Consider the following 24,607-nt stretch of genomic DNA (forward strand, 5'->3'; position numbering starts at 1 on the left):
CCACCAGCACTTTCTCAACTTCCTGCAACAAACTTTTATTCTCCTCATTCCCGTGGCCCATTCATAGTATACGCCCAAAAAACTGAGCAAGGAAAAACCATCCACCCTCTTATCATACCAAAGCTGCATGCAGATCTAAACCCAGATGTTTTAAATGTGGAGAAAACCATGCAGCTGTCCAATGTCCTTTTTCCTCCTCACCCAAATGTTTTAACTGCTCAGGCTTACATACAGCTATCAACACTTCTTGCCCAGAACAATCTCGCCAAAAAAATATTAAAATTTCTATGGCCTCTCAGAACTTGTCTTTTCTGCAGGCTTCTAAACTATTCCCGCCTGTCAAAAAATCATTTGCTGAGGCTTTATCCAGCAACTCCTCATCCAACCCTCTTCCCTCTTCTACAACAACTTCTTCTCGTTCAAATAAATTCACATACAAAAACGCTATCTATAAACCGGCTCCTGGATACGATCAGCAACAACACAACTCACTGCTCTTAAATCCCAATGGTTCATCTTTTTCAAGTGCCACAAATGGGTGTGCAAATAATTATAATCCGTCCTCAATGAACTCTCTAAAACTTTCTGAAAAACTCTCCCAAGACAATTCTTCATTTATCCAAACTCTTATTATGCTTCTAATTGACCTTATTTCTTCTCAAACTAATCTACGGTCCAACGCTGCTACTATTATTTCCACATTAAAATCATTTATTCAAAATGACTCTTCAAGATGTCAAAATACTTCAGTGGAATAGTCGAAGTGCTATTTCTAACAAATCTGATCTCCTTAACCTATTAAATTCCAACTTTATTTCTTTGGCTGCTATCTCGGAGACTTGGTTTACTCCATTCACCCACTTTAATGTGGGAGGGTATTCCTGTCTCCGCGACGACCGCCCGGAAGGTTCGGGCGGCGGTACTGCCCTTTTTATTAGAAAATCAATATCATTTTCCCCAATAAATAATATCGAACCCCCCAATGCTGACTTCCAAATGGTTGCAGCTAAAATAAAGGACACATCATTTATTTCAGTCTATCTTCCCCCAACAGCCCACTTCAATAAACAAACTTGGTTGCAAATTGTAAGTCAACTAAGCCCTCCTTTCTTTATATTAGGCGATTTTAATGCACATTCCCCCGTCTGGTGTTCTGCTTTCTCCGACCGAGATGTTCGAAGTGTGATGGATTTACTAGATCAATCCAACCTTTTCCTTTTGAATGACGGATCTCCTACTAGGATCTCATGCCCCAGCACAAACCCCAGTGCAGTGGATCTCTCGATATGTTCTACTAGTCTGGCTTCTCTCTCCTCGTGGGTGGTGTCCCCCGACCCTTGCTCCAGTGATCATTTCCCGATCACCATTACTTATCAAACTTATTTCCAATCGGACAAGTCTCATATTTAGACAAAGATTAAAACAAAACACACCGAATGGGATGAATTTAACTCTCATATGGACAAGTTCCTACTAAATTTACCAGCCACCGATATATTTTCCGTCAAAAATGACTATAATAACTTCAAGTCAATGCTCATAACTGCAATAAATAAATCAAATCCTCCCCCTAAAACTAAATCTCTTTTAAAAAAAACTCCCTCCAACTCCCTGGTGGGATGAGGAATGTTCAAAAGTAGTAAGAATTCGGAAAGCTAAATCTCTTTCCTATCGTTACAATATGACTATGGAGAACTATCTTATATACAAAAACGCTGAATCCAATGCCAAAAGGGTATTGAGATCAAAAAAAAGATCCGGGTGGTACAACTTCTGCAGTTCAGTATCTCCGAACACTCCAATTTCGGATGTTTGGTCTATGATCCGAAGATTTCGATCCTCCTTCAGTTCATCATCTCCTCGAGCGTCTCATTCTAAATGGATAGATGAATTCTTGGACAAAATTGCCCCCCCTTCTGTACCTAACTTATATGAAATAACGCCCATCTATAATACTCCTATATCTAATCATTGGCTAGACTCTCCATTCACCTTAATTGAGCTAAAAAATTGTTTATCAATAGTCAAGGACTCATCTCCAGACAGAGATGGTATACCTTACAGCATAATCAAAAATAGTAATGAGAATGTTCTAAACCACTTCTTAAGCATCTTAAATAAAATCTTCCAGACTGGTATGATGCCTGATGACTGGAGTTGTCAAATAATCATCCCTATTTTAAAAACAAACAAATCACCAAATTCTGGATCCAACTACAGGCCAATCGCTCTTTCATCCACCCTCAGTAAACTTTATGAAAAATTTATTAAAAACCGATTAGGATTTTTTGTCGAGAGTAAACAGCTTCTCTCTCCATCTCAATTTGGGTTTAGGAAAAAAAATCCACTCAAGATAACCTTGCCATTATCAGCACTGATATTAATTTATCGATTTCTAAACAGGAAGTTTGTCTTGCCGTCTTTATAGATATAGAAGGCGCCTTTGACAATGTTTCCATCCCAATCCTGAAAAAAAAACTTCTAGGCCTTGGCCTTCCCCCCATGTTTGTCCAATCTATTATTAATTTATTTCTAGATAGAAAAATTTTCATTGAACTTCCAGATATTTCTCCTCAAAGTAGGTCTGTTTGGAAGGGTTTACCACAAGGCGATGTATTGTCCCCCTTACTGTATAATATATACACACGATATGCATGTCACTATTCCCCCACAAGTAAAAGTTATCGAGTTCGCAGATGACATAGCTTTCTTCTTATCATCCAAAATTATCCCTCTCGCCGTCAAATATCTTAACGAAGCCATGAATGCCCTTTGCACATGGCTCACCTTAAATGGTTTTGAACTTTCAATCCAAAAGACTCAGTGTGTCACCTTCTCAAACCTTCATAAAACCCCTCCCGTTCAAATTTTATTTAAAAATTCTCCAATCCCCAACGCTTCCGAAGTAAAATTTTTGGGAGTAACATTTGATAGGAAACTTAAATGGTCTTCCCATATTAATAATTTAGTTACTAAATGCGAAAAAAATATATATATCATCAGATCATTATCTGGCGTTTGGTGGGGAGCTCACCCTACTTGCATTAATTTGCTTTTCAATGCACTTATTCGAAGCCATCTCGATTATGCCTACCCACTTTTTAGTACTGCCTCAAAAAATGTACTTGATAAATTAGACAAAATTCATCTATATCATCATCTATCTAAAACTAATCTAAATCTTTGCGAATTATAACTGGAGCGATGCAATCGTCACCCATCAATTCTCTTCAAGTAGAATATTCTGATCCTCCTCTTTATTTAAGGCGTCAACTATTTGCTGACAAATTTGTTCTTAAATGTTTAAATTCTAAATGTCATCAGGTTATCCCCAGCGTCTCGTTGTTCATTGACTCAACCCATTCATCTACAATCAGAGCTTCAACTAAACCTCTTCCTGACATCTGTAAAAATTTCACATCATTTTCACATCATCCAAAATGATCTACTTCCCTTATACAAATTAAAATATAGTCACGTCACCCTATCCCCAACAATAATAGAAGGGATCGGAATCCTTAAAAGTCATTCCAATCTCCCGGCCCGAACTGTCAATAATATGTTCAATGACATTATTTCATCTAAATGGCCCAACTTTTTTCTTTTATTTACTGATGGATCCAAACCTCCCGACTCTTTTAACTGTGGTATAGGTATTAACGTTTACCACAATAATTCTAATGACAGAATATTTTATTCAATGTCAAATAAATTTTCAATATTTTCAGCCGAGTGCATTGCAATAATAGAATCTCTCAAATATATTATCAAAAATAATTTTGTACATTCCCTCGTTCTCTCTGACTCTTTCAGTTCCCTCCAAAAACTTAAATCCAGTCCTCTTTTTCATCCTGATGATCACTTTGTATGCCTTATTCGAGAGATGATAGCCTCCATTTAAAGCTCTGGTAAAACTGTAATTCTGATTTGGATTCCTGGACATGTTGGTATCATGGGTAATGATATTGCGGATGCCTTGGCAAAACAAGGAGCGTCCAACCCTGTTGTTACCCTCGTAAACCACATTCCCCTATCTGACATTTTTTCCATCATCAAAGATAGATCCCGCAATGTTTGGTCGGAGTATTGGCACATTGCTAGTCAATCCAAGGGAGCCTGCTATGCCTCAATACAAAGGACTATTCCATCAAAACCGTGGTTTCAGCAATTCCCTCATTTTTCCAAAAAAGAAATTTTTCACTCATTCGAATGAGGATCGGACATTGTTCCGTTCCTTCCCATCTTTTTAAAATTCACGTCGTTGACTCCCCAGATTGTACATTCTGTGGTCTAGAAGTGGGAACTTTAGATCACATATTTTTTGGTTGTCCCTCTCTTAACAAATATCCTCTCTTCTATCAAGCCTTATCTAAAATTGCCTCCCCTCCATTCAACATCTCATCTCTTCTAAGTCTGAATTCGACTACAATTTTCATTATAATTTTGAAATTTGCCTATTTAAATAAAATTAATATTTAAATTCACCTTTCATTTCTCAATAAATTAAAATGATGGCCAAGAATACCCTTGAAGGGTGAAAGCCAGAAATAATGGAAAAAAAACTGTAACAGTATATTTTTAGGGATTTTTGACCATCGGAATTACGTATTTAATCGTATATATTTACCAACTTTTTGAAGTGAAACTTCTTTACGCGCGTTATGCATTTTCGAGGACCGGAGTAAAACCGACTCATGACCGTCACGAAAAACCGTGATCATTTCGCTATAGGAGCCTAGCTAATATTATATACCTAGTTAAGGTCACTCTCCAAACTCAGCTTCGCGGTCTAGAAGCAGAGCGCCCGACTGTCGTCGTGAAGAACTGAGGTTCGATCCCCGCTTTAACTATTTTTTTTTTCTTTTTGTGATTTTTTTTATACGAGGAAAAGTGATAAAATGCTCTCGTGATGCGAGTTTGTCAGGCATACATATAAGAAGATATCTGCATGATTTGTAATAATGTAGTAAAAAATTACATAAATTTGTTAATTTTAACCGAGAGTCTCCCGAAATGTATAAATCCATTTAGTGAGACTCTAGACCGGCAGGTGTTCACTCGAGTAATTGGCTAGAAGTAACAGTCGGTACCTATATGATATTTTGGTCGAAATATAGCTTACAAATCGAGCCGGTAGAGTCGCTCGGTATTTTGATTAATTATTTTTATTTTGAATCATTAAAATTACTAATCAAGGCCGATAACGCGACTAATTACCCTCGCAGACGTGCGTGAAAAGTTTTTTTAGTAAAAAACACAGCCGTAAGTGAGTTTTTCAAAATTTAGAAATGTTTTTCAAATTCAGACTCCATACGGGTATGAGACTGTTAAAACACGATAGATCTTTTCCAAAACGGACAAATATACGAAAATATTTTGAAAAACGACAGATATGACTTCACACTGCCGATATATCTTCAATTCAACCCTATATAAAGAGTTAACGAGACGTTATGTGATATTATTCATTTGCCGTGTTTGAAAACGTATACACGTTGTATACGCGGTTCTCGTCGCGAGAGATACCTCTCCTCACGGTCTAGAGGCAGAGCGTTCGACACTCGTTATGCAGGACTCGGGTTCGAATCCCATATTTTTATAACTTTTAATTTTTTTATCACATGTTACTTATAAATATGTCAATATAAGAAATCTAGTTAAACGTTCATTTGTTAACAACACGCCTATAAATAAATTTATGCTTTTTAAAACTATAATGTACAGCATTCTGAATAATAATAATATGAAATGAAAAGAGAGAGAGAAGAATACTAAAAGTTTTACTTCCGTCGTGCGTAGGCTTGCCACACACTGTATTTTTTTAATCGTAATAACAATAACACAACCCTTTTAATTACAAAGATTTTTATTTTAGTAAAGTTTTCATTTTTTAACTATTACATTTATGAGCAAATAATTAGGTGTGTTGTCATTTCATAACACACATTATTGTTTTTCGAGTCAAATCTTCTTTATGTCATTTTACCTGAGGCATTTTGATAAATTGCATAAATCATCCACACCCAACTGTAGTTTAAAAGGGCAAGATAAAATAACTTACGGTTGTGGCTAAAGATTTGACACAAAAACAATAAAAATATTACCTATTACATAACGGAGACATAATATTTTATACGACTGGTGAACATGATTTGTGATTAATGATATTTTGAAGTTAGAAATCATATCAACTTTTATCCGTAAGATCCCACAGTGATAATCCATGATGGATTTAGAAAAACGTTAACTACGGAATCTGATAGTCATATTTTGAAAATTTTACAATCATTCGTAAAAAAGAATATTAAGATATTCCAACTTAATTATGACTAATTTCGTTGTTAAATTTCCATTATTGACAATATTTTATCATCAAATGATACTGACAACGCGTCAATCAAATAGAGATACCTACCACAACAATAGTAAAATATTTTTAATAACACTAAAAGGAAATAAAATTTTTAATAATTATTGTGCATGAGGATTTGAGCGAAATGAGTCATGGCAAAAATATGTAGATTGAAAGTGCAATACTCCCAAAGAATTTATCAGTAATGTTATTTAAGTCAGCGAAATATTTACAATGATAATATTTTCTGTATTCAAAACAAGCGAGCATACTGTTTTTGAGTACTTAATTCTAGCTTCTTAATGTAAGTATGAAGGTGTGACTACGATTAATATTTTAACTTACTTCAAATAGAATAAATTATAAATATGTACAAGCTTTTCTGAAGTTACTACGAATCTATGTTCACAAAATTGAAATAAATTTGGAAAATAGATTCACGAGGCTTCATTTTTTCTAATAGTCCTTCACCATTTGTTAAATAACTTGTAAACAATTGTCTTTTCAACATATAAATAACATTCCAACAACAAACGCATTGCTTTAAACACAATTTTGTCTCTAATAACAAGTTTTTCAAATAAATTAGAAAATTTCACGAGTAATGTGAATGCACTTCATTTTTGAATCACGCGGAGTCTTGTTTCTTTTGTCCTATGATAGCTTCATCCATTTTGGCGATAGTCACATCGACGGTGTCCCTGTTGGGTTTTATCACATGACTGTTGTGATTCCCAGTTACTTCTTGAATGTTTATCTTTTTATTAGGCAGTGTTGTTCTGCGTAGCTTAGTTTTTTGTGTTTCCGCATCCTTACTCTCTTCACTGGCTCTTTCTGAACGGTGCTTTTGTTTGATGTCTTCGCTAGATTCAGTACTAGTTGATGTTTGGCTGTTTGATTTTGTTTCTTCAGATTTTGGAAAAACGTTGATTTTTTTCCTAATTGATTTTCTGACGCTTGTCGATTGGACCACACTTTTTTGCGTATTGACTTCGCTTCTCGTGTTATTCTTGTGCTCGTTGCTTGCAACCGCGGGACTTTTTGTAGGAACCCTGTCTACTGGGGAATGATTTGATTCTCTCGAGTGACTTGTTGGATGTTGTCTGTATTTTCTCACTATCTTCTCCGCCTTTTCCGCTGCTACATTATCACCTTCACTTACATCACTTGAAAGAGAATTGATTTCAATTACATTTACAGGGGTAAACACTTTGCTATTTCTGGAGACTTGAGGAGCAGCGATTGAAACGTTCGATTTGCTTTCGATTATCTCAACCCTTGGTAATTCCATATGGGACTGGGTTTGCAGTATTTTTACAGCATTTCTTACTCCTTCCTTGTTTTCTGTGATTGTAGAAGATCTTGCTAAGTTGTTGCTAGGATCCTCTCCTTGAACGTCCTTTTTATACGATGAGAAGAAGGTTAGAGCCTTCATGAGCTGATAACTCTTTGAAATCGGGATGTTTGAGTCGTAAAGTCGTTTAGAACTCTTGCAGTCGACGTAGAACCACCAGTTGCACTTCAGTATCGTCTGATCAAAGAGCGTGGACTCTGGACACAAGAAAGACTTCATAATGAGTCCTTCATCAGTCAGGGCGCAGACATGGAAGACCTAAAAAATAAATTACATACTTTTCAAACATTCTGTATTTAAAAAAATCAGTCAATTTGAAGTAAATGGACATATCAGTATTAATTAATAAAGGGCCTCTAATGAACGTCTCAATATGCTGATAAAATTTTAATTTGAACACTGTTAATCAATTTCAAAGTGTATAGAGCCCTTTGTTTCCATTATGAAATGAAAATTGATTCAACCATGTTTTTTATTGAATTTGCACAGATAAAACAATTCATAAGACGTGTAATAATCATATATCATGACATCAAAATGTATAAGGAAAAGATCGCTAAATTACACGCCTTAGTTTTGTCTAGCTGACCCTATTGCAAAGCTTTCTATTTGGTCTTCAAATAGTGTGCATATGTAAGTGTGTCCTACTTATGTTAATTATTTGTACAGTGTACAAACACTATTAACAACACAAATTCGTATAAATTATCAAACAGTAAGTTAAGTATGTCCTTTTACAGTTTTAAATTTTCGCATAGACCAAATTTTAGAGTTTCTTTGGGGAATATATTGTTTGTTGAATTCTAAAACATACTAAAATCTGTTTGCATTTTCTTGGTATGGTATTAGCTTCACCTTCCACCTTTTTTGTGTTTGGAGTTCAAGAGGCATCTAGCTATTTAGGAAAACCAATAAAATATTGCATTAAATCTAAACATTTTATCCGTTATAAGTTGATTCAATTATAATTCATGTAACAATATTATAATTTAACTATGTATTTGAAATAGGCACCGCAAGCAAACTTTGTTGTAGCGCTATTGCGATAGAATAACTAGCTCTGAGCTCGGAGCTCGCGGGATCAGCACCCAGTGAAGGGCAAATAATTTTTTTGTGTATACGTAAAATTTTCTTCTTCAGCTCTGAATTACCAATGCCAATTTGTCAATTTTTTTTTCGATTTATCAAAAAACTTATTTCGTTACGGTTCAAGGATTTTTAGTTATTTATTTAGCTTTTTTACCAGCCATTTTATAGAAATTGATAATATACACAAATACCACATTTTATCTTATAGTGTACAATGTTGGAAGAAACGTCGCTACCCAATGACTTGTTTTTTTTTAATATTCTGCAGACATAATTATGAAAAGATTCGAATAAGAAAGCCTCTTTACTGAACCTTTAAAACCTCCACAATCTTTTGTGTACAAATAAATTACAGACAAACGAAATACAAAACGGTCGAGATAAAACAGGTTAGGTCAAATATATTACCATGCAACCCAAGTCTTCGTCTCCATACAATCCTGGGAAATGTTTTTGGTCTCCGCAGTAGAAAGACGTCTCTGGAAGTTCAACCTTGGAGACAAAGTTGTCATCGAAATTCTTGTCGTAACCAACCGGGTAATATTCCTTCGGGGCGTTCATGACCTTCTGTGCAGGGTCTGCGTATTTAGCGGTGTACCTGGTGTTGCAAAATTCTATAATTAGTCTTAACACATTTCCGCCAATTATTATGTATAATTGCGTATTACTTAAAATAACTTGCGTAAAAATCAATGACAAACTTTTGGAATGGAATGGAATGGAATGAAATATTATTACTTGATTTATTTAGTATTTATCAGTGTACATTAATTAACTAGCTAAAGGAAAAATCACTGACAAATTTACAAAGGCTGAAAAAATATTGCTAGGCAAATTTTTATGTCATTGTGATTTTTGTTTACATTAACTCCACATAGGAGGCCCCGAGGAAAATAATTTCACACAGGTTCATTTTGATTTTTGGTAATGCTGTGAGGAGGGTCTTTTTAATTTAAATATGGATAGAAATTTCTGGTAAGGAAAAAGGAAAAGGTAGGAATCTTATATAGATCAGTGTGTCCAGGAGTAATGTATGAATCTACCCCCCACTGCAGTGCAAGGTCGAGAGTGGCTGGAGAGGTCAAAGGATCTCTCTTAACTGGCCTCTTTCGATCCAGCCCGCCACGCAGTGGGTGGGTAGACAAATCCACCACCAAGACCTGAACAAACCGCAGCCATAAAACCGGGCACCTCTGTTAAGTCACCAAACGTAGCGAACCACTTGGTATGACCTATGGCAGAGGTGTTTGTCATCTTGTGACATCTGTTCCTGGGACAGCAGTACCCATAACCATCTCCAAAATAGAAAAAAGGGTTTCAAGATGAAAGAGATTTCAACTAAACTCTTCTGGGGTTCAGAACTGTTCAGAAAAACTTTTAAGATGATTAAGTAAACTTTACCTTTTTACTGGTGGTGGGGGTGGAGGAGGAGGCCGGGAAGTGGTGCTAGTGGTCGAAGTCGTGCTAGGTGGAGTATTCATCATTTGGCTGATCAACTGCTGTTGTCTCAATTTTATTGCCGCTTCAATAGCTTCAACTGAGAGATTCGTAGCCTTAGATATCGCCAGGATCTTCTCCTGCAAAGTACCCTGAGCGGGATATTCAGACGCTCCGATTTGATTTCCTACAGTATTGTACGTCACCATGTTGTCAATCTTTGGAGAGATCTTTTGGACTTGACCTTGCTGTAATTGGTTGTAAGACAAATGATTTTGCAGTTGAGCGTAATTGTTGGATTGGTATTGTGCTGGAAAAGCGGCTGCTGGACCTTGGTCTCTACGCAGAGAAATGGTGTTCTGAACATACGACGCAGCAGTGGGATACCTTGACATCGTATTTGGAGCAACTGCAATTTGTACAGAATTCTTTGAAGTTTGAGGGGATACAACGGAAACGCTGCCGATAGGAGAATCGTCAACACGCATCGAGGTTCCAGTTGTGATCCTTGAAATCGAAGCTGGCATCGCGTGGAAACTTGGATATTGTTGTGGTCCTGTTCCAACAATGACTGGAGCGGGTATTGTCCTCATGGCTTGATCTGCAGTATTAGAATATCCTGATTGTCCTCGCACGGTTTGTCCAACGTTGAGAACTCGCATGGGAGCAGCAGAAACATTGACGAAGTTTGATTTGGGGACCTGCCCCATTCTGTTCAGATGCTGTGACTTCTGATTCTGAGATACTGACGTTGCTCTCGAAGGAATGGCATGTTGATTGTATAAAATCTGTGATGGTGACGTCGGTGTTGGGGCTATCATGTCTTGCGCTGGGGGGATGGGCTTGAACGGGGGAATTTCCATTGGTGGGGGGTTAGTGAGGGTTAGTTGCCTGACAGAACTCGCGCGACCAGTTTGAATGGCATTATCATCGACAACAAACACTTGTGGAATAGTAGGAGTAATCTTCACAGCAGGAGCTGGGGTTGTAGATGTAGATGGGATCCTAACTGTCAAGCGGTTCTTCTTTGGTCTGTCGATATTTTCCTGGAAAAAAGAAAGGTACTCTTAATTGACATGATTGAAACATTCACACTTTTAAATTTTTTTATTTATTACAATCTTTGGTTTTACGATTAGTCTGAGGTGTTAAAATACATCTCAGGTAAAAAAATATTCAGAGAAAAGTTTTAAAGTAAATATATTATGTAAAAATGTCGACTACAAGACGCAAGCTAAATGTAATTAATGTATGGTCTCTGAAAATCAATAGATTTTTTCAAAAAATGCTATGAAATACTGCAATATTATGAACAAACATCATATCAATGCATTATCATTATTCCCAAAATCATAAGAAAGTACAAAATGGAAAATATTCGCTTGGTCAATAGAAACGACACGGAAGTATAAGAATAGAGACCATAAAAATTCTTTAGTTTTACGAGCGTCATCTCTTAAATGAAAGTGGTCGATATCTGTTTTTAAAAACTTTAAAAGTCAAAGGTGCGTTATTGTCTATTGGCGATTTCTTTTTGTGATCTACGAAATAATTGGGAGAAAAATAAAGTTTATGGAAGATGAGAGTGCAATTAACTTACTACGAATTGACGGAAAACAATATAATGCAATTATGGCATCGATAATAACACACGCACAAACAGACTTTTACCTTTTTTTCCGTGATAGAATTTTAACCACCCTTCATCAGACTTGAGATTGTGGGTCGAAAAGTCACAAACACTGATTCATGTGAACTATGCAATTTACAAAATACTTCAATATCAATATTATTATCTTTAATTCTCCGACCCTTGATTTTAACTCAAAAACTATTGCTAAGGATAATATTCAAATGTCACCCGTCACACCCATCAAGCCACTTTTCAAAAAAAATTATAATCCTAGATATTCGTCAATTATACATTAAGACTATACTTATATACACATGGAAAAAAATATCATCAAAAAAACACAACAAAATATTCATCCGCGTTACTCGTCACACCTACAATGTGTAATTCCTCCAACAAAAACAGCATTCGCCCAGCGGCAATTTTCCTATATTGCTCCCAAGATATTCAATTCACTCTCTATAGATACCAGAAAATCGGGAACTGAACATCTTTATACAAAAAATATTCAGAATTGGCTATTGGTAAAGGGAAGGTACTATTGCAAAGAATGTCTCGTGTCATTAAATTAAATTAACTGCTCTTTTATTCCATTATATTCATATGTTGAAGTGAAACTTCTTTAGGCGCGTAATGGATTTTCGGGGACGGAGTAAAACCGAGTCAGGATCGACACGAAAATGCGGGTACCCCCACCACCGCTCACCGTTCACTGTCCCTCTCTCACCATATGCGCTTGTTGAGGTGGGGGAGCCGCTCACGAACGTTCTCTCTCTTCTCTTCTTTCCTCTCTCTCAGACACCAGCGAACTGCGCCACGCCAAGCATCAGCTGCTTGGTAAGTATACTGCGTCGTGAGTGTAATACGAGTGAAATACGTAATTGATTGTGGTTCATACGGTTTGGTACAGAATTTCAGTGTTAAAAATGAGTAGTGACGAGATAGAGGTGATGAACACATCATTGTCATTGTAATTTCTTTGTAATTTTTAATTGTAATATTGTTATTTATGTAATATTGTATACTTGTGAATAAATTGAAAATTTTTGGAACTATACATTAATCGAACGTCATTCATCTATAAGAAAATATTAGAAAAAGCAAATCCATGCTTCGTCGTTGAATTATTTAACCTCTAATTTTCAAACTAACCTAAGAGAGAAAATAGAGATGATGAAATGAAAATAGAGAGAGAGGAATACTAGAAGTTTCACTTCTGTCTTGCGTAGGCTTGACACACCCACTTTTTTTTTCTTCTTATTTTTATTTTTATATCTTTTTTTCTCTCACTTATTTCTGTATATCCTAACATCTTATCATTGTAATCTTAAGAAATATGGCTACCATAATACGGGCATGTGCCTAGTATGGTAGCTGTAGAAAACAAAAAAATGTAATCATTAAAATTTTTATGAATAAAGAAACACCCAAAAAAAACTTTTGTTTTGGTGAATAAATGCATATCTTGGAAGTGAAAATTAACCCACTTCCCGATATCAGATCAAGCTGAAACTCGACAGAAAGACTCGTTGTCGAAGACAACGCAATCACGCATACGCACGCGGATATCTACACAGTTCTCTAAAATTGGATAATTTACGAAATTAATGTTGATTCTAACAAATCGAGATTTGGCGGAGTTGTTAGCGCGGTTGACTCCAGTCCCTGGGGAGGAAGTTTTAATCCTCAGTCAAACCAAAAAACCTTGAAATTGGCTACTAGCCAACCCAACCGATGATTCAACTAGGGAGAAAATATTTAAAAGATATGTATTATGGTAAAAAACATAGTCTTCAACAAATTTTCCAACAAAGATGGTTTATAATTTCATGAATATCGTGTGTACATTTACTTATTTGAAATTCAAATTCAAATTTAAAAAAATATTTACTGAACAAAAAGAGTACAAAGGGTATAGCTTATAGGTTTCATCATATTTCTTTCAGCTAACCCAACAAATACACATTATATTACATAACCCAACAATTACATGTTAACAAATAAATAAAAATAAATAACAGTAAATAAAAATGATAAAAAACAGGGGTATTTAATTCATGTAAGGTATTCATTTAAGGTGTAGTGAAAAAAGAAAGGGAAGCTATGCAAAACAAAAATATTCACGGTAATGCATACTAAGGTAAGAATAATGATAACATTGTGCATACATTATTGTTTAGGTTACGGTTTGAGATTTCTCTCTAACCTCTAACCTAACCAAAGTCATACTAAGTAATATTTATTACACTCTCCATGTAACGAAGACCATATTAGGCATATCTATATATTTATTAATTTTTATATATTATTTTTATTATTTTATTTGGTACAATATTTTTTTACATTATAAGTTTTCCAGTAATGTAGGCCTCACTGGGTGGCTTGCCCGTGCTGAGGCCTTCATTTTATAATATGAAAATATAATCTACATAATACATTTAAAGAGAAAATAATAATTTAAAATTAAAAATACATAATAATATATTTAAAATTAAAAAATAATAACATTGAAATTAATCTTGTGTGTTTGTGAGTGATGGGTGTTTATATTGGTTTTGTGTGTTACGTGTAGGTTTTATTTTTATAAACGCAAGTTCTTTGTATTTCCCGTACAAGTTCCTTAACCATTCACCAAATTTATAAGTTTGTTCTTATAAGTGTCAGGAGTGTTTAGAGAGTCGTTTGAATGGTAGAAGAAATCAGGGACGCCCAAGAATCATTATCTCTGCACTCGAATGAGATATGGTTTCAAATTAAAGTTGACATAATGTAATTTATCAACATTAATAATGTGGGTTTCATGATACTACATGAAGTGAGTGATATAAAAAGTCAGGGGTGCCCGAGAAAGATGTGAACAAATAATTATTTACAATAAAAACACATTAATTTGTTACTAGAAATATAAATATTAGAATCACTGAACATCTAAGATGTTTAAATAACAATAATTTTTCAGAGTTTTCCAATCATCTCATTTCCACCGATCATACTTTTAGTAAAGATACAGGGGTTAAAATTCTTCACCGTAGTAACAAAGGCAAATAATTAGATAATTTAGAAGCACTTGAAATCAGAAAATCCCTCAATAATAACTCCAGTATAATAAATAACCAAATTAATCTGTCTTATAGTCCTATTCTAGACATATTTCCAGTTAACCGCTCTGTTCTTCCTTGAATTCCTGTAATTACCCCTTACACTTTGTCCACCCCTCCCTCAAACACTTAACATTTTTGTATATATATATGTCAATATTTTGTGTAGTAGATCAGTTTTTAATATTCTCCTGACGAAGGAAGGGTTCTTCCGAAACCGGTAGAGTGAAAATAAAACAATAGTGGTCAAAAACAAATTTATGTGTTTTTATTGTAAATTACGATGAGCCACAAAGTGAATGCTTTTTACAATTACGAAATAATTATTTGTCATAAAATGAGACGTTAGTAATAAACGAAGAAAGAGATGTGAGAGGAATATATGATTTGAGAGTGAATTGAGAGGAAAACATGGCACCATCAAGTAAAACAAGTACTTGCAATACGATAATAATATTTCCACTTGAAAATGTACCTAGTTGTCAGGTTCTTTGGAATTCACAACGTAAAAACTTTACCCAAAACCTTTTATAAGTCCCCGAGCAACGCCGGGAAAACGTCAGCTAATATCAACCCATCTTAACCTAACCTTACCTATAAAAACCCAACCTAACCTAACCTATAATAACCCAACCCATTCTATCCCAAAACAACCTTACCTAACCTGTAATAACCCAACCTTATAAATTAAAGGCAAATTTAAATATAATTTTATAATCTTTACCTATCCCTATTTGTTTTATTACTTTATTCAAGTCTTCAAAGAAATTATATAAAATGGATAGTATGATTAGTTCTGTGTCAATTATCACTTTGTCTAAATTGGGTAGACATTATAAATAATGGCTGGATAGTATATATAATATTCGGATTTATTACTTTGGCTATGACATATACATATATTAAAATATTGTACAACGCTTGCTATTGAAGTGCAATATACCACGGTGTAATGGCAGCACGAATTTCACACAGTATCGCTGTGTATCAGAAGATCTCGAGACCTTTAGCATTATAATCATAAGAGTGTTCTCTTACAAAAACGCGTACTTCAGTAAGTCACTTTCATTATGGCAATGCCACTTCTTTGTTGAACTGTTGAATATTTCAGTTATTAATATAATCCCACTGATTTCTAAGTTAATTGAAATGTCGAGGGTCAATTTGTTTACAGTACCGGCTATCGAACCATCATTGGAATCGAACATACCACGCCTACAGCCAATGTAAATTATAAATCCAAGGTGAACTTACTTTCCTAGATTCATTGGTCTGATATAGATGCGTAAATCACAACTTCGATAAATTGATATTTTAGACAACATAAAAAACTTAACATTAAAATTTATGATATGATTCTCTATGAATTTTTAATTATGCTTGACAATATCAAGGTAACCGATATATTATGATATTGGTAACTTAACATTTCAAGAACATCTCAGATATTATGAAATCCATCTTTCGCCGATTCCCGAATCTATATGAAAAAAATGCGGATGTATCAGTAACAAAATGTCACTGGTTTTTATTACAGAGTAGAGAAGAACATAAGAAATGCCATGTGGGAGTGTTTCGTAATTCAAAAGTTTGGTCAATCGGGCCTTATATATAAAATTAAAAACTGTTTCACCATTATTATGAAATTCAAATGGGATGGCGATATACGATGTCAGGCAAGTGTAAAAGAGACAGAGCCCAAGCTAAATGATCGAGAACGATTAAGTTAGTGGTGACATCTTTTGTTTCTATTTAATTGTATTGAAGGTACATCTAATGTTTTTCTGTATTCGATGGTTTTCATTGATTAAACACCCTTATAGTTGTTGCATATTTTAGATAAGATTAGGTTAACGTGAATTAATTTAACTATCTTTAACTTTAATTGATTCGACTCATTGTTGAGTGTCGGTACATGGATTGTAAAGGGCATCAAGAAAATGTTAATCGAAAATTCAGCTTTGTCCGTCATTTCTCTAAAAGCGTATTTGAAGGTAACAACTCGTCTTGCAATCGTGGACTGTTACTTCAGTTATCGTAAATGTTTACTCAGAATTCGAGACATATGACATCTCATAAAGCACGGCTATAAAATTCCTTACAGAGTGTCTCACATAGTATCCATGCCCACGTCATTTCCCAATTGAGTCAACGCCGAATAGGTGATGTGGATCTTCAGAACATTGTGAAAGTGCTGACTAATTTATAGTAAAGATATCCGGTCCTTCCGAATGATTACTAATCGAGATATACCCACATAATAGATGTTGAGTAGGTACCTAAATGTAAGATTATTTTCAATGATTCTGGCATTAACCCTTCATGGATATTCTCGGCCACCATTTCAAATTATGGAGAGAAGGAAGGCGAATGTTTATGTTATTTTTATTTGAATGGCAGATTTCATATAGCATGGCAGATTGAAGGCGATATGTTTTCTTTAAAAGCTTTTACGCAGAAACGTTCATTTTCGTATTTACGGCATCTTTTGAAGATTCTCTCAGTATCGCCTTAGAGAAGGACCACTTTTCAGAATCCAAATTTCTATGAAATGACTTAAGCCGTGTTTGGTGGCTAGTTTTAAATATCCTGATACTACTCCACCTCCCTATTTCCCACCTCCTTTCCTACCACCTACTACAACATATAGCCTTACAACGTATCGCGAATAAAGTTGCCAAAGATCTACTTGTTCCAGAAGGTTGGGAGCAGAAGGGACTCATGTCAGTTATTATGTCGAATCAATGAAGATTAAATCTATTTTGAACATACTAATGATTCGTAGTTTTAAAAGAAGAATAAAATAAAAGCATGATATTGATAAAAATGATGAAATTTAATTAGGTTAAATATGATTTAAGATTTTTAAAGAAGAATCGATTGTACCAGTACACATCCAAATAAGCCCTGATGATGGACACTGCAATGCTGTCCGAAACGTTGGCTAAAGAAGGAGTTAGCGCAACATGGCATAACACCCCAAAAACAAACTTTAATTGGGTTGTTCAATTGGTAGAGACGCTAGCCCCGGTAAGATTATATGATTTTGATTCGAGTCGCAGTTACGACCGTCACCTTTTTATTGTCTGTGTCTTTACCTCTTTCATATTTTCAATGAAATTGGTTAAAATTATCTTTTTCAGTGATTACATTTTATATGTGTTGTGTTCCCACAAACAGTTCTCCAACTCGTCGTGGAAGGAGGGTATAAATAAATGGTTCTTTGTGATATATCAGGGATTTATTAATACTTCGCGTTTAACAATTATGACTCGATAGTCGACCTAACTAGAAGCTGGCTAATTGAGATCTGAAACTGTAAGTTTATCTGGGAGCATTTCCACTGGCCCTAGCGACTACTGGCCACTGGCTGCCATCTAGCGGACTTTGCGGACCACGCAATCTCTATGCACTGCCCTCTATGAGTGCATCTGTGAAGCTCTCACTTCCCAACAATATGCTTCAATAAATTAATCCTGATGAATTAAATACATCTATTTACAAGTATATAAGTGGTACCTTTTGAAGCTGTTGCTGCTGCATCAGAGAGCCGAGGTTATTCCCTCCTCCCGGAGCCCCATTCCTGGCAGCCACCGATCTCCTCTTGCTCGTGTCCAGGTTGGTAAGGGACTGGCCGAACCCCAATTCGTCTCCCACGCTGAATCCTGGCATCATAAATACGATTAGTTTTGGAATGGAATGTAAGAAAATCTACTGGTAATGCTAGAAAATGACAGTAATTTAGTAAAATTATTTTTGAGAGCATTATAATACACAATTTTGTGTACAAAAATATATGGAGAAAAACGAGGAATGTTGACTGATTAGTATTCTGTTAAAAACGTGATGGCAGGCCTTGTTATAAGGAACTATTAGTACATATTCCAATTTACTAGAATATATCAAAACACGTGTTTATGCATCCTAATAAATATAACGACGAAATGCAAAAATTTCTTCTACGGTTCAATCGTAGATATGAACAAAAATCTGAAATCTGAACGAACTCCATGTTTTTAGAATATCTCAATTATTTGAGATTTTCACTGTAAGGATTATGAAGGAATTACAAAGGATACAAAAATATACATTTATATTGCTGAAGAGGGCTGTTAATTAGAGCACTATTTTATATTTAGTTAGATAAACATATCAGTATTGCATGAAGAGTTACAAAAAAGGTAGGGTTATCAGAACTATCTGGACACACAAATGTTGCATGATGTTTGTAACGCCTTTTGAAGATCATTTTTTATTGGTTAGACAAGCTTTGTCAAAATTGCACAAAGAGCGTTAGGTTATATCAAAACTACAATATTACGCAAACAATTTTCGCAATAATAAGACAAAACTAATAAAACATGTTTAGCAAATTGTGCAGACCATCCAAGCAAGAATATTTAGCACTTGCAAGGATTTAGAGATCAGTGTCAGGAAATGCACAAATTTTGGAGAGTTTTGTGGACATATTAGTTATGTATTAGTTGTTTATTTTAGTTTTATATTAGTTGTTGTCTCTGCTAGTTGTTTATTAGTTGTTGATTCTGTTAGTTGTTTATTTTAATTGTTTATTGGTTGTTAAGTCTGTTAGTTGTATATTTTAGCTGTGGGCTTTCCAAATGAAAGAATTTTAAATTTACTATGATTTAAGCTTAATAATAAAACAGTTATACAAACAAAATACATATAACCCACGTAACATTGCGAGATATGGAAACGTTTTGGATTCAAGGCATTTTCTTAAAATATTCTTGAAAATTTTTACTGAACTCTCAGCTTGACCATTTGACTGAGGATAGTTTGGACTGGTAGTGATGTGTTCTATATCCCACTCATAATAGTCCTGACACCATGTTATATTGTGGTTAAATAAGAATACGATTATAATTGTGTTGAGTTTAATAAATAAGCCATTCTTATTCATTATTTTACAAGCAATAATTATTCGCCTGAAACACACATCCACATTGAAAAATCTCCTGATAAAAGATACATGACGGCAATGTATCTTTTATCAGGAGATTTTTCAATGTGGATGTGTGTTTCAGGCGAATAATTATTGCTTGTAAAATAATTGTTACCCTTTGTGCTATGCATAAAAAAATCTTGTCTTAAACATTAGTTTATCAAAAAAATAATTATCAATATTTGACAAGTTCTAGTATTTCACCTAAAAATGTAGACAATTTGTCTCGACGCCATCTAGTGAGAGATTTAGCACTTACAATGCCTTTCTCATATAAAATAAAGTTGGTTGTTTTCAGGTGAAAAAATGTAACAAGCAGTAATTGTTGAATGAAACACTAGTATATATTGAATTATTTCGCGGATAAGCGATAAGCCGCCATAGCTCAGTGGTCAGAGCTGTCGACCGGAAATCGAAGGGACACGGGTTCGAGTCCCGTTGGCGTCATGTATCTTTTATCAGGAGATTTTTCAATGTGGATTAGTGTTTCAGGCGAATAATTATTGCTTGTAAAATAATTGTTACCCTTTGTGCTATGCATAAAAAAATCTTGTCTTAAACATTAGTTTACCAAAAAAATAATAATTTATTCTTATTCACAATCGTTTTACAAGTGTTTTACAGGAAGAGGTTCCGAAGCAAAGACAATCTTAGGCATAGATAATATGTAGGCATAGTGTTACTAGATCCAACAAACGGGCACTTGATTTCTACTTGTATTTTTTTATAAATGATAAATGACATTTAGTAATTATGGAAAATATTGTGATTGCCAATATCGGATGTGAAACATAATGGACACTGGACATACGACTGAGCGAATAATACCTTATTATTAGTTTCGCTTTCTTTACCACACTAATGATAGAACTATTGATGGCTTTGAAATTATGACAGCCAGTCGACTGACTTTGACATTATTGACAGTGATTTATGGAAATAAAAAAGAATCATCAAACACTATAATGATAAGAAAACGGTCAGTTGTCGTATTAAATTCAGGAAATACTTTTGTTATGGTCTGTTCATACACATTATACTCATAATCAGTGGCGTAGCAAACATGCAGCATAGTGGCCGTTGATAAGCTTAATCTATCTTGGTATCCGGTATTAGACAACTACTGTAAAACTAAACACAAAAAACCACATTAAAAGGATTCACTTCTACATACTTAACAAACACTTCACTGATTATGAACACTCTAACGCTGTCCGAAACGTTGGCTAAAAATGGCAAAAAACTTACCACGGTAAGAACGTATTGATTGTCTGATTCTTTTATTTTTCTAAACTTTTACGATCGGAAAAATTCGCAAGATTTTTGAAAAAACATCCTTAATTTTTTTTTAAATTAAAGAAGTATTGGTAATTTTAAATGTAAAAATAATCAGATTAATAAATCAGATTCATCGCATTATCTCTCCCCAAATCCTTTCCCTTCAACATCCCCTAATTGGGGGCGGGGGTGGGGGCTTTATAAACCCATTATCTCCGGGAAGTGGGTCTATTGTGGGTGTTAACATTGTTTATAAATCGCAATAACTTTTACAATTCTGTTTAAATATTAAATCACATCTGCTGTTAAACAAATAATTCAACAGTGACAAAACACGATCACAAAATCAAATTTACTTAACGTCATCTACTAACATTATAAATTTGGAAATAACTCCTTAGAATACATCGCATATACGCAATACGACGCATTACCAAGTAACCTAAACTTCCAGTAAGAAACAAAAAAAAATTGGCAAAAGTTCTTAAAAGATATTTCCTCAGCAGTTTTATTCCAGTCATAATATCTTTATTTGGAACTCTTTAACTTCTGTATATTTTTTCTTATGTTTTTATGAAATATTTTTCAACCTGAGTTATGCCTTTAAATTCTGTTTTGAAATCTATGTAGATTCTTCATTGAACTCCCTTTTAAATTCATATTCTGAAGTAAAAATAATTTTCCTTAAATTGTTTAATGTTTTCTTTCCCGAAATGATTTTAAATAAATTCACTGGGAACAAAGTATTGTAAATGTTATTATTATTATTTTAACAATAATTATCACTTAAAATAACGCAATAAAATTTTACAATCCAAAAGACATGGAAATACGAGAATTATTGTTGCTTTATATTGTCATTATAGATACAAGTACGTCCGCTTGTTGCTTCATCAAATTAATAGTGGGTTCCTTCGCAACTCCATAATATTAAGTCGTTGAAAACTAAACTGAGTAAATCTTTGCCACAGTGACCTCAGATTATGACTGAGCAAGGACGGGTGCCTTTCCATTCGAATTATATTGAATAATATTAGATGCCTACAAACGTACGCGTGCAATGAACTCTGGAAACTAACTACTAATTTTTAAACATGTTTCTGATTCGAATATACACCCTAATTACTATGTATTTTAATTTAAAGAAATTGATATCATCAAATTTACCAATTTCGGTTGTCTGAGCGTTAGTTATTCGTGTTTCAAGGTATTAACGTTTAATGAACTCAAATTTGCTTTCAATTTAAGTGTCATTTTCAAAATTGGAACTAGTTACGTCAAAAATATTTTAGATAAGTATTTTTTTTAATTTTTCCTTCTCAACCGTCTGGAGCAAGTGAGACTAAGGCATCCCCAATTGGGGTATGTTGCGAGGTAATGGGGGTGGGCAGAAGATAAAGAAGATAAAGGTTGGGAAGTACATGGCTATTCATATCTGGTCACACCACGTGGTCAAAACCATTTTAGCAACGTTTCAATTCTGAATGGTGGACTTACACCAGGGTGATACTGAAAGTATACCGCAAATATACTACATATTATTTAAAATTAGTAAATTGTGAAATAGTACAAATTAAAAAAAAAAAAAAAATTACTTGCGCACGCCGGCATCTGAACCGAAGCGATACATTAGGTACCAAAGTATAATATAATATTTAGATAGAAAATTATTTATCTTTTTCATAATTGTATAATATTCGGTGTTTTTTACGGGTTTTCGCTAGTGTGTAATAATTCTATAGTCATTTTGAAATGTTGGATAACAGTATTCGGTGTGTTGCATTTGTGTAACTATTTTTGTTTTGTTTCCTGAACTGCATTTCAGTGTCACTTTCTCGATATGTCAATACATAGCAATAATGTATTTATAGCATGGCAATAGTACATTAATAACATGTCAATAATGTATTAATAACATGGCAACATTTTATTTGCAACTAATTCAAATGACACAAAAAATTGTGTTGTAAAAATAAACGATACTAGAGCTTCTAATGAAAAGCCTGTACACACTAGTGCAAAAATTATATGAATTATACCGATGAGGACTTTGTCGTAGCAACAATCTCCTGGGACCCCGGGCAATCATAAATATTGTCAACAGTAATATTTTGCGCAAAACTTTATTTATTTTTTTCACATCAAGTTTAAATATTATTAGTATTATTTATCAAATCGCTTTAGTAATCGATGAACTTAGTTATAGCCCAGCTACACTACTCGCTTCGACGCTTCGACGAAGTCCTCGACGAAGTTAGCCGAAGTTCGAAGTGCGTGTCCACACACTCGTGCAACTTCGCGAGTAACGCTTCGAGTCCTTTGACTCGAGCGCATTTACCGACAACAATCGGAAGTCGGGCGAAGCGAAGCGAAGTTGCCCGAAGCGAAGTGAAGTTCGTGCCCACACTATCGTATTCGGTCAACTTCGCGAGTAGTGTAGCTGGGCTTTTACATTTGTGATAGTTCTACCGATCATCATCCTTTGATCATCGTGGATATCTGAAAATTCCAGCTACCACTCAGAAATTAATGATTCTTTTCTAATAACGTTGATACAATGACGCTGTAAAAATAAGCATCAAATTAGTTGGTTTCTAGTTATATTCAAACATATTGTCGATTAAATTGTGAAGCTTTGTTTTAGATAATTTTAGACGGAGAAAAATTTAAATAAGTTTATAAATTTATTGATGGGCGTATCTTTGTAATAAGCTTATAAAAATGGAACATCAAAATCGATCCACTCCGAAAGATGTTGTTTTTTTAATCTTTGACACATACAAGTAAAAATATGTATTTAGATAGTTTAAACATGAGTAATTAATTTTTTTTTTCAGAAATATTTTTACATGTGATTTAGTTACGAGGTAAAAATAGATCAAATTCACCCCATTCTACGGTCCATATTATTTGTTTTGCACTCTGGAATCTCTGTCTAGACTGCCGAAACTGTTGCTACGGCAATGATTGAAGACCTGATTTATACGCACATGTCAAATACGTACCACATTAATAATTATATAACCTCCTTAAACAGACACAGCCTTGCTTTCTCATTTCACCTTTACAACGGACTTTAACCAGAGTACTCTTGAAATGGCGACGTCATCGTGGCTATGAAAACAATTATTTACTGTTAAATTTCAATAACCATCAATATAATTTCTGTTAACGAGATTCAAAATAATAACAACCATCCATAACAACCTTACAGTGAAACCAAAGTAATGATTGGATTTGGGTACTTCGAAATTGTTGAAATATAAAGCGATTAAATAGATGCATCACGAGTTTATTTCTTTCGCGAGAAAATAGTAAATAGTGTATTGGAAATTTCCGTGTGAGCGCGTGCAGTTTTTCTTTCGTAGTAATTATTTTACAAGCACACTGTAGGAGTTTT

General features: G+C 34.4%; 1 protein-coding gene across 1 annotated transcript in view; it reads right to left on the reverse strand.

The window, feature by feature from the left end:
• Positions 1–5,915: 5,915 nt before the first annotated feature.
• The window catches only part of mtg (mind the gap), an 84,978-nt gene continuing 66,286 nt past the window's right edge, over positions 5,916–24,607 (reverse strand). The window contains exons 3-6 of the mRNA XM_089640603.1: positions 18,483–18,628; positions 10,197–11,278; positions 9,204–9,393; positions 5,916–7,964 (exon numbers count right to left, since the gene is read on the reverse strand). Of these exons, the coding sequence (XP_089496729.1) occupies positions 6,981–7,964; positions 9,204–9,393; positions 10,197–11,278; positions 18,483–18,628 (2,402 nt within the window). The 3' untranslated portion in view covers positions 5,916–6,980. The remainder of the gene's footprint in view (positions 7,965–9,203; positions 9,394–10,196; positions 11,279–18,482; positions 18,629–24,607) is intronic.

This window comes from Hesperophylax consimilis, chromosome 15 (genome assembly GCF_061612785.1).
Source record: "Hesperophylax consimilis isolate HC1 chromosome 15, BYU_Hcon_1.0, whole genome shotgun sequence".
Lineage (NCBI taxonomy): Eukaryota > Metazoa > Arthropoda > Insecta > Trichoptera > Limnephilidae > Hesperophylax > Hesperophylax consimilis.